The sequence below is a fragment of the Solanum stenotomum genome, chromosome 2, assembly GCF_019186545.1.
Source record: "Solanum stenotomum isolate F172 chromosome 2, ASM1918654v1, whole genome shotgun sequence".
Taxonomy (NCBI): Eukaryota; Viridiplantae; Streptophyta; class Magnoliopsida; order Solanales; family Solanaceae; genus Solanum; species Solanum stenotomum.
The window spans coordinates 31,850,547-31,862,968 of record NC_064283.1 but is presented as its reverse complement, the minus strand read 5'-3'; the positions used below and the strand labels follow the sequence as shown (position 1 = coordinate 31,862,968).

The window sequence follows — 12,422 nt, the reverse complement described above, 5'->3', positions numbered from 1 at the left end:
ACCTCCAACCTAAGGTGGGACAAGAGTCAACCTACCTACTAAGGTTAGTCAACTCCACCCGATACAATAAGATGTAATATTAAAACTAAGCACCTAGAGAGGATTCTCTCTTAATACAAAGTTACTAATAAAACATAAATAAGGGAGACTCTCCCTTTACAAGAATTAATGAAAAAAAGACTAAACCAACTACTATACCTAAAGGACATAGTAAATCGAATAGTTTATAGCATGTCAAAATGTAATGCTGTTATCCTTGAGTGCCTTTGCTGTAAGGATTTTGAATTATGTTCAAGGTGGTTGTTTAATTCTTTTAAGCTTCTTGCGTCTGAAATTTTGTACTCCCAATTTCTCTAATAGATAGCTTCCTTTAACTAGTAGAGGTAATTGATGATGAGTGTAATAATTTTGTACAATGTCTTGTTGATGACTATATTTGGCCAATAGATCAGCAGTACCATTCGCCTCCCTGTAAGTATGCACACACTGAAAAAAGACACACTGGTTAGCAAGAATTTGTAATTCTTGTATATACCTGTGTATCTTCCAAGGGGGAATAGCAACCTGCAATAACCACTTTGTTAATAATTCAAAATCAACCTCTAATATAATATTAGTGTAACCATGTTGGATGCACCAATTTAAACCAAAACAGGCAGCCTGAACCTCTGCTTGGTTGTTAGTTCCTTCACCAAGAGGTACAGCAAAAACATATACTATACTCCCTTGATCATCTCATAAGATGCCTCCCCCTCCTATTTTTCTGGAATTATGTAAAGCACTACCATCCGTATTTAACTTGTATGTAGTACGAGGAGGAGTTTTCCACATAACTAAGGTGACTCGTATCTCCTGTTTGCATTTTTCAATGCATGCCACCAGTTCTATCCAACTTACAGGCAAATGAAGATATGGGAAAACAAAATTAAACATTAAAAGCATGTCTTTAATAATCAAGTATTTAATTGTGGATACTGGATGTTTTCCCTCCATACTTAGTTGAACATCTGTTCTTCCAGAGATTCCAGCATATGACTATAGGGATTGTTTGAATGATCATCGTGTGTGCTGTGTTCTTTCCTGCAATACCACTCCAACACAAAAGCTGGTTAATTAATGAATTCTGGTACAGCTGGAGTCCCATGCTGCCTGCAAATTATTTCCAGATATGGCCTGCAACATGTCCTTGGAGGAAGATGTGTTTAATATCATCCCATCCCTGCTGAAAACAACAAGAACACTTAACAGGTTCCACTCCAAAATTTGCTAAGGATTCATTTGTTGGTAATTTATAACGTATTGCTCTCCACAGAAGAAAGGACATTTTAAAAGGTATATGTCTATGCCAAATTTGTGAATTAAGGACTGCAGTAGCCTTCTTCTTCCTGCACATTTCCCAGGCTGATTTACAAGTGAACTCTCCAGCTTCAGTGAGTTTCCAAACTGCAATGTCTCTAACTCCCTGCACAACCTGAAATTTAGTAGTTAGAATAAATGGAATAAGAAGAGGAGGTACCTGTTGTCTTAGTTTCCTTTCATTCCATTGTCCATTTACTAAAAAGTGTGCAATGGNTGGAATAAGAAGAGGAGGTACCTGTTGTCTCAGTTTCCTTTCATTCCATTGTCCATTTACTAAAAAATGTGCAATGGTATCATTGTTAAGGCTTGATATAGAGGTATTATAAGTAGCTAGAACACCCATTCCTAGCCAGTCATCCCACCAAAAAGAACAACTTCCAGATTTGATTTTCCAGCCTATATTCTCCTCGACTTGAAGCTTGTGTTTCATCATGTATCTCCACATCAATGAATCTCCTGTATTAACCTTTTTTGCCACTGGATGAGCTCTTTGGCAGTATTTGGCTTTAAGAAATTGACTCCATAAAGATACTCTAGACCTGAAATTCCACCATTGTTTGTATTGTAAAGAAGTGCAAATGTCTGACAGTATTATGATCCCTACCCCACCTTCTGTGTATGGGAAGCTCATTGTGTCAAGAGATGCCCAGTGATATTTCCTTCTATTTTGATCCCTTCCCCAGTAAAAATCAGCAATGATAGTCTCAATGTATTTAATAGTAGTACTGGGGGGAGATAGGGCAGCCATAGTATGAATAGGTATAGATTGCAAGGCATGTTTGATCAATGTAATTCTGCCCCCAAAACTAAGTAGTCTTGCCTGCCAGCCACACACTCTTTTGGAAACCTTCTCCACTAAATGAGAATAGTAAATAATCCTTTGTCTACCAATATAAAGAGGACATCCTAGATACGTAATAGGGTTTTTTTCTGTGAAAAAAATAGTCACTTCTTTAATGGTATGGATGATGTCTTTTGCTGTATTATCAGGAACCATATAATGACTCTTTGCTTTGTTAATAAGCTGGCCAGAGGTACTTTCATATTCCCCTAATCTGTCCATAATAAGCTTCAGGGAATGTCTATCAGTAGATGCAAAAATAATAACATCATCAGCAAAACTTAAGTGATTAATCTGGGGTCCTCTAGTTTCCATAAAGAAACCTCTGTAATTAATATTCTGATGTAGGGAATTAAGCATTCTAGTCAATACTTCTGCTCCTAAAATAAATAGGGCAGGGGACAAAGGGTCTCCTTGCCTAAGTCCTCTAGTGGAATGAAAGAAACCATGTCGATGCCCATTAATGATTATCGATTACCAATTGTTACTCATAATTCTCTACACTAAATCAATGAATAACTCCCCAAAACCAAATCTTCTAAGTGTCAAACATGTAAATGACCAAGACACTCTATCATATGCCTTGGTCATGTCAAGTTTGATTACAACATTACTTCCTGTATATGATTTTTTAATACCATGAGTAATCTCTTGAGCAAGCATTATACTTTCAGTAATACTTCTACCTCTTACAACCCCGGACTGATTGTCTGATAATAATAGAGGCAGAATAGTAGCCAATCTCATGCTCAAAATCTTAGAAATTATCTTGTTAGAGAAATTACTAAGGCTGATAGGTCGAAGATCAGTGAATTTTGTAGGCTGCTCTATTTTTGGCAGTAAAACCAAACATGCATAGACATGAACTTAGGCATGATGTTACCACAAAAGAAAGATTGTACAGCTGCTAGTAAATCTTCTTTAATGATACTCCAACAAACTAGATAAAATTTACCTCCAATACCATCAGGCCTGCTGCTGAGTTTGGGTTCATTGCAAACACAACTTGTCTGAGTTCCTCCATATTAGGAATTGCTTGCAACATCTCATTCTGTTCAGGAGTGACTACTGTAGGAATATTCTGGAGAATTCTGTCATCTATTCTCTCATTCTGGCATTTAAAAATGTTTTGATAATAATCACATGCTGCCTGTGCTATTTGCTCCTCACCTTGTATCCACTTCTCATTATCATTATAAATCTTATGCAAAAATAACTTCCTTCTTCTACCTCTCATCAAAGCATGAAAATATTTGGTATTGACATCACCATCCTTAAACCATTGTAATTGAGTCTTTTGTTTAAGGATAGATTCTTCCATTTTCAAATGCCTAGTATAATTTGCATTCATATGATGAAGTTTCTGTCTACTATCTTCATTGTTGTTTGTCATAAGTTCCTCCTCTGAGTGCCTGATATTTTCCTCAAATTCCTTAACCTTATTAAAGATATCGCCATACTCTTTCTTAGACCATTTGCTAAGAGTACCTGTTACACTCTTCATTTTCTGATGCAGTCTCCACATTGGATTACCATTGACACCCTTTTCCCAGCATTGTTGTACTATTTTTTCAAAAATGCCATTGTAAATCCAAAAATGTAAAAACTTGAAATATTTGATGTGGCTCTCAATATCCTTAGTCATTTCCATCAACAGGGGACTATGATCAGAACCAACAAAAGATAAATTCTCAATAGTAGTTTGAGGCATAACCTCTAACCATTTATCATTAACCATAGACCTATCTAGCCTCTTCCACACTCTAGCTTCTGCATTCCTTTGATACACCAAGTGAAAGGAAGTCCTGTGTATCCTAAATCAGTTAATCCACAAGCCTCTATCACTCCAATAAATTCAAAACTCTTATTCATATTGTAAGGTATTCCCCCAAGCTTCTCCTCTATAGATGTGATGACATTGAAATCACCAATTGTACACCAAGGTACTTCCATATTAGCATAAAATAAGAGCCTGTCCCATAAAGATCTCCTCATGTATTCTTTACATTTAACATATATAAAAGACAGCATGAAATTTCCAGACAAATCTGTGTGATGAAATGTTATAGTAATATGTTGATCATGTGTTTCCATAATACGACCATTGACTTCATTAGACCAAAATATCCAGATTTTCCCATTATCATTACTAACTGCATAATCCATCTGTAATTGACTTCTCACTATATCTATATGAGAGTTATTAGCAAATGGTTCCAGAATAGCAATAATAGATAGATGATGAAGTTTCTTGAGAGTTTGAAGCCTTTCCAGGGATCCTTTGGTATTGATACTCCTAGCATTCCAACACATAGCCTTAATCATTAATAACCTTTTGATTTGGACCTGGTCATGGGTCTGCTAGAGTTGTCAGCCATGCTGGGAATAGACTGATGAGGGTGGTGTCTAGTTTGCTTCCTTTCTCTTGGGGATAAACCCTGTTGTTCAATCATTCTTTGAACATCAGAATACTTATCCCGGAAAGTAGAACCAACATCCTGATTAGTATGTTTCATGCTGTTCTCTACATCTTCATCATAACCATCCATAGATTGGTTATCAGGATCAAGGTCATCCTCAGAATTAAAAATCCCATAATCATCAGGAATCACCTTAGCCTTATTACCTTTATTGACAACCTGTTCAACTATAGTTGGCATATTCTGATCTTGATGAGAGAATGGTTCTTCAATCTGTTTGTCTGCAGCTATAACATCTGATTCTTTACCCATACTCTGCTGCAGTCTCTTTTTGATAGCCTCTCTTTTCTTTTTACTCAATCTGTCACCAGATTTATTATTAAATCAGATTTATTATTAAATCTGCCCTGTTGTTGCCCTGTATCTGTAACCTGTTGAGTGCCAGTTTGTTGTTGATTAGTGATAGGGGCAGCAGGGGCTCTATATTCTCCACTAGGGTCACTAACTACTTCCTCATGTCTAGCATGAGTCAGTTCCCCCCTCCCTTTGGAGACCCCTTCCTGCAAGTTAGTAGGTGCCTCCTGACTCTTCCCATCCACACCTCCAACAGCTACCTCAACAATAATATTGTCAACATTAGTAATGGGGTTAGGGGATGGGAGCATTAAGTCAATACCTGTAACAGCTTGTCCTGTAGATACTTCCTGTCTTATATTAATCTGAGTTACCTATGCAGAACTTTTATCCTCCTGTACAGGTCTGTTAATGTTGTCCTGTCCAATGTTTGCTGATTTTCTATTATATTCATCCTAGACTTGCCTTTGAGCTGCAGCTGTCTAAGGTCTGCTATCACTTTTATTGCCTTTGTATTTGTCCAGAACCTCTAAACTAGGTGATGACTCCTGCATATCAAGATTAATAAATGTATTTTTTGTAGGAATAGTAGTTATACCTACCTGTTTGGTGGACTGGTCTGCTTGTTTGGTATGGTCTCTAGGTGCTTGTGATTGATTATTGTTCCTTCTCCTTTGTGTTTGCCACTGATCATCCTGTTGATACTGCATGTGCTCCTGATCTCTTTGCTGCTTATTATGCTGATTATTATCTTCCTGCTGCTCACTTTGTTTGTGGATTATTATCCTTATCTTTATTATGTTTGTTCCTCACATTCTCCAACTCCTTTTTCTTTTTGTCCTCATCTCTTTGCCTTATGGTACAATCACTCTCCAAGTGTCCTTGATGCTTACCGTAAAAACAATAATCTGGAATGTTATCATACTCTATTTTCTGCCATCTCCTATCAGTGATATCCTCCCCTACATAACCCATCCAAATGTAAGGGGGTCTCTTTTCAGTAAGATCAACTTGGACCTTCACCCTTGCTTGACTACCCCTAGTCTTTTTAATAGATGCAAAATCCAAGTATAAAACCTTACCAATAGGTGAAAGCAATCCAGAAACAAAGTCCTTATTATAACAGTGCCAAGGTAGCTCAGGTAATGAAACCCAAATAGGGACTATAGGAGTTTCTTCAGTAGGTTTAAAATTAGGAGTCCACACTTGAATTCTCATTACCTGCCCTGCCATACTCATCCTTTGCTTAGTCCAAACCATATTATAATCCATCTCATTATCAAGATCAATGTATACATGTCTAGAATTAAAATGGGCAATTTTAACTCCCCCAGATAGTTGAGTTTGTAGAATGAAATTATTCCTAATAAGCTCCACTTTAGGCATGGTGTTACTAAATTTCCCAATGAGGGTATATTTGCAAGTGGCTGCTAAATCTTTCATGACCTCTTTTTTCACATACAACACTGCAGGCAGACCCTGTTTAGTGGTAATTTCAGGTGCTGTCAATGTAATGGAAACATCACATTTGGCCTGATTATATCTAAGTCTATCAGCATAAGTTTGTACAACAGTATAGGGGGCAGGAACAGCTAATGGATCAGTTTTGGGAAGATTAGGAATGTTACCAGGAGGACGATCATTTCTAACATTATTTGCATTAACTTTCTGAACTGATTTATCAAAATTACTAGAAATTCTAGGAAAATTCTCCTAATAAACCTGCTGTTGATCAGTTCTAAAGCTAGCCTTAACCGTATTACTTTTCCTTTGTTCTTTAGCAACCCAAATTTACTCATTCTCCTTTCTACGCTGTTCATTACCAGAATTTACAGGAACTTGACTCGCAGGAATCACAGGAGTATGAGATTTATCAGTATGATGTATACCTGTGTTCTTGCTTTGATTCTTGATAAGTTGTTCATCCATATGAGAAGTACTCGATTGCCCCAAATCTTGAACATGTTGCTTTCCTTCCCTATGCTGAATTTCAATTTCCTCTTCGTATTGAATATTTTCCAAATTCATCGCCGGAATCCTTGCATAATCGCCAGCGCCGACAACTCCACCTTGAGATGAGCTTGAAGCTTCAATATTATGGCTTCCACGACCAGTATGACAATCCCTAATATCAGAATCATCGCGAAACACCTCTATATTGCTTCGATTTTGGTGGCGCCTTTGGGATGAATCGCCCGTCTCCTTTGCCTGTGTATTGCTCTCAACTGGGACGGTGAAATCATGTGGGTTTTGACTATTATATCGATCTTGGAACTGGGAATCTTTTTCGCTTGCCCCTTTTCCTTAAATTCGGCACGAATCTTCCATGGATATATGAGTTCGAGTGCCATCTAACTCCCTTTCCATAGCAGTATGAATCGCCTCTTCTCTCACCTGCGAGGAGTTGCAGGATGAAGCTGAAGACATTTCTGGTAACAGAGGATGTATATTTGGCGTGGGCATCACTGTAGAAGGATCTGGTGGCCTGAATCGATCATCTGGCAGCATTTTTTCCATTCTATTGATGCTGAAACTTTGTGAATTTAGCCGAGATAGCTAATTTGTTGAAGAATTCTTAGAGAGAAAATTTTTAGAGAGAAAAAATTCATGAAATGATGAGGGTCTTAGGTTAGAGTGTCAACATTGAATCCTAGGTCAAGTGTTGGTGTCAGGTCTCAGTTCAGAAGTCGGGTCCTGATTCAGGAGTTGGGACTGGATCTTAGATTGGTCGTTAGGGCCGGGGTCGTATTCTGATTTGAAATTTGGATCTCAGGTCAAGAGTCGGTGTTAGGTCCCCATTTAGAAGTTGAGTCTTGTATTGGGAGTCGGGTCAGGTGTAAGGGTCGGGTCCTGCTCCGAAAGTCTAGCCATAAATAAAAAAATATTTCCTAGAAAATATTTTTCATTCACCAGCCAAATATTAGAAAATATTTTTCACTCACCAACCAAACATGAAAAAATAAGTGAGAAACCAACTTCTTTTCCAAAAGAACAATTTCTAGGAAAATATCTTTCATGGAAACATTTTGCTTCATACCAAATGGTTTAACTAAATCTAAATGTTCAATTTAAGAGATGCAAAAAATAGGAAGAAGTTAAATACTAATTTTTGAAAATGCAATAAACAGAGAAATAAAAGATAATTACTCATTTTAGCTTGAGAGTGTGCCATGTCATTGGGTATATATACATATGACAGAGTATGAGCAGCGAAATTTGATACATATTTGCCTCATCAGTAATCCACAAATATAGTGTAAGAAAATAGTCGGTGAGGAAAAATAGAAAGTGAGAGTATTATAAAATTTTAAGGTGTGCAAAATAAAAGAAGGTTATTCTATCTTAAGTATATAGTAGTCTTTTCAGATTACAAAATGTTAAAATTCTCACGATAATGGTACTATATTGCTCAACTCAAGTATTATACTTTCCATGCTAAAAGAACATGGTGCCTTGTTACTCTCTTGTTCTTGTTATTTGTCGTGGATATTATTCTCAACACAATTTTTTTTTTGCTTTTTTGTGCTTGTCTAACATCCATAAGCCTTCTATTTTTGGGATATAGGTGGGGTTGAAACTTTTTAGTGGGTTCAGACAGTGACCAGTGAAAGGGACTTAATATATTGTTGTACATAAATAGTAATAAGTATTTATATCATCCCCTGCTACCCATTATGAGCTCTACTAATTAATTGTTTATAACATCCCATCTTAGCAAAGAAGATGGTAATCTCTAGCACTGAGAATTTGTAGGCCACAGTTGATCGGACAAATAATTATGACAAAATGAGTGAGTTAAAAGCCTTTGATGATACAAAGGCGGGTGTCAAAGGGCTTGTTAATGCTGGAATCACTAAGATATCTCAAATATTCATTCTACCACCAATAAACAACATAGATTCCTCGGATACATGTGAAACACACTTCATTTTTCCTGTGATTGACCTTTAAGGAATCGACGAGATGGATCCACTCAAGCATAAAGAGATTGTGGACAAAGTAAGAGATGCATCAGTGACATGGGGTTTCTTCCAAGTGGTTAATCATGGCATTCCAATATTTGTCCTTGATGAAATGCTACGAGGAGCCCGACAATTTTTTGAGCAAGATATCAAGATGAAGAAACAGTATTACACTCGAGATATCGTGAAAAATATGGTTCATGCTAGCAATTTTGATTTGTATAGCCCTCCTGTTCCAGCTGCAAATTGGAGAGATTACATTTTATTTAAAATGTCTCCTAACCCTCCTAGTCCAGAAGAATTTCCAAGACCATGTAGGTATATGTTTTGAATATGAATTAGAAAGCCAACCAATAATTGAATATGTATTATGCGGTGATAAAAATTGTGATGTGGTGTTTCATTAATTTTACAAAATTGTTGCAAAGAAATACTTATAGACTACTCTAAGCATATGATGGAATTGACTTGTTCCTTGCTTGGATTATTGTTTGAAGGTCTCGGTCTTGATCATTGTTATCTCAAAGATATGTATTGTGCGGAGGGGCTTGGTGTTTTGGCCCTTTACTATCCAGAATACCGTCAGCCAGAACTTACCATAGGCACCAACAAACACTCTGACAATGATTTTATCACAGTGCTTCTACAAGATTGTCACGCCCCGAGCCTACACCCTGGGCGGGACCGGCACCTGGAGACCATTTCTGGCCCCAAGCGAACCCTTGGCCTGGCTTTCTTAACTCAGCGGAAACCTAACTCAACAGAATAACTCAAAGAGATGCAATATTTCAAAACAACTTAACTTATAAAATATGGCCATAAGGCAACCCGAATCTCAAAATAGGATATTTACATATATACATAGATAAGAGACTCAAAACTAGCTGACTAACTGTCTGTCTATGAAGCCTCTAAGAAATACTGAGATGGATGTTGGGACAGACCCCACAACATCCTAATAAGACAAAAACTAAGAACACAAAATAATTGAGTCCTCCGGAATGCAAGGAGGCTCACCACTGACTCTGGAGTGCTCAGCTGGATCAACGACGAGCAGGCTGCTGATCCGGGGTACCTGAATCTGCATCATCAAACGATGCAGGCCAACTGGCATCAGTACATGGAATGTACGAGTATGCGAGCGGAAAAGCCAAAACACAACTTAAGCTTGAAAGGAATTACAGGAGAACACTTACCCCGGCTCTGTACGACTCATGATTAACTGAACTCAATATATAAAGCAATAAGACGCATGCGATATATATATAGCTTGTAAAACAGTATAAACCACTTAGCTTGTTAATGATAAAACAATAACAACTCAACTGTACTTATATAAAAGTAATATAGCTTATGTGGGAGGTTCTTTAACCGACAACCACCACTATGAGCCCTAGTGATGATACAACGCTTTACCTCGCGTTGCCCAAGGACCATCCTATATCTTGCCGTGATATAGGAAGCTAACTTTACTTAGTGGATCCACTAGCTTAATCTTACGTAATCATCTAAAAAGAATGATACGTCAAGTCCCACGTTGGCGCATGGTTCTTATGGAGAGTTGAGTTAAAGTGAACTCGCGTCCCCAATTCGGTGCTCAATACTACTCCCAAAATACTTTGGCTCATAAGTGCTTTAAATACATCTTTCTTTAATTGAGATAATTAATCAAAATTTAGCCCAAAGGCTCTTTTGGAAAACATGGTTCCTTCCTTACTTAAAAGTAAAAACATTTATAAACTTCTTTGGGAATACTTAGTTTCCCAATAGCTTTTGAGAAAATGGACTCAACTTTAAACTCTTGACTTAACTTGAAACCCAAGACGCTTACTCGACCTGAAACTTGAGACTTTTTTCTTTTGCTTCTAACTTCACTTGACTTGGAACTGTCTTCCCTTGAATCGGAATTATGAATTCAAGGTGTTCGATCACATGTTATGGAGGGATTCTAGAACGTTTAGACGTACTTTGGAGTGTCGGAAACAACTATAAATCATAGGTATATTACTTTGGAACTTGCTTGAGAAAGTGAGAAAAGGAATGGGGAAAACTTGATTGGGACTTCGAATTTCTGCTGACACAGAGGGCACCTACGGACTCCATCGACAGACCGTAGATGGACTTACGGTCCGTAGATCGCGTCAGAAACTTCCCAGAATTCATTTATAAAAAAAAAGACTAAGTGTTGACCTACGGTTCGGACTCACGGTCCGTAGATCAGGTTACGGACCGTAGGTCGTGACCGTAGATCGATGCCCCAAAAACCCAACTTCTGTCCCGATCGACGGTTGACCAGTACGGACCGTCAATTGATCTACGGTCTATAGGTCACGCCCGTGGATGGGGATCGACAGCCCCGAAATTGTTGCGAATTGATGGTGAATCAACTTTAAAAAAAAAGTCATAACTCTTAGAATCGTAATTCCCACAACATACAATAGGTTTCAACGTAAATATACGACCCAATCATGTCTCACAACGAATAATAACTTCAACAACACCACCAACAACATCAACAACAACTAACAACTTCAACACTTCAACAACAATTCCTAATCTTTTCTCAAATCATAGAATAAACTTGGTGTGTGTGGGGGAAAGAATCAACCCACGCAAAAAAACTCACATACCTTGATAGGGATCACCCCCGACGAAAAATCCACAATAATCTCGACTAATCTCCTCTTTCTTCTCTTCTTTTTCTTCTCCTTCTTCTCTTCTTTAATCTCAAGAACCCTAACTCTTTCTCTTTCAAAATGGGACAAAAAAATGATCCAAGGATCAGCCTAATACAACCATATGACCTCAAAAGAAATAATTTGTGAAAGGACCAAAATGCCCTTAAATTTCCAGACGGATTTCCCTTCCAACTGTCCAACTTCTAAAGGGCATAACTCCCTTATACGAACTCGGAATCGAGCAAACTCAGTGGCGTTGGAAAGGTCATTCCACGAGCTTCGTAACCATAACTGGAACCACTTCTAACTCATCCTGAGCTAGGAGTTACGACTACTCAAAGTTGGCCAAAACTCACTGATTTCCACACAGCCAAATTTCCAGATTTTTAATTTTTTTCCAAAAATGAATATTTCCAAATTTCAAGCTCCTTCAAAGCCACTTCAAATTGTCAGTTGTTATAATATCTCCCCCTTGGGAACATTCGTCCTCGAATGCAGCTATTCTTATAAGGCTAAGGGTGCAACAACAACTCAACCACCCAACAAGCAACTATGCAAACACATCGACAACAACAACATGCTCATTATAATTAAAAGAGCATTAAGAAGGAAATTAATACCTTGATCTGCGGATTCAAAGAGATATGGATATCTCTTCTTCATGTCTTCTTCGGCTTCCCAAGTAGCTTCCTCAACAAATTGGTTCCTCCAAAGGACCTTAACTGAGGTTACATCTTTCGTTCTCAACCTACGAACTTGACGATCCAAGATTTGAACAGGAACCTCCTCATAAGATAAGTTATCATTG

General features: G+C 37.8%; 1 protein-coding gene and 1 pseudogene across 1 annotated transcript; one reads left to right on the top strand and one right to left on the bottom strand.

The window, feature by feature from the left end:
- Nucleotides 1-291: 291 nt before the first annotated feature.
- On the bottom strand, nt 292-3,938 carry LOC125855907 (uncharacterized). Its single transcript, XM_049535558.1, has 6 exons — nt 3,156-3,938; nt 1,517-2,539; nt 1,347-1,471; nt 1,131-1,222; nt 536-564; nt 292-486 (listed from the first exon to the last, which is right to left on the bottom strand). The coding sequence occupies exons 1-6, from the start codon at nt 3,936-3,938 to the stop codon at nt 292-294; spliced, it is 2,247 nt and encodes a 748-aa protein (XP_049391515.1).
- A 4,759-nt stretch (nt 3,939-8,697) lies between these two features.
- LOC125855906 (1-aminocyclopropane-1-carboxylate oxidase homolog) overlaps nt 8,698-12,422 on the top strand; it is a 5,720-nt pseudogene continuing 1,995 nt past the window's right edge.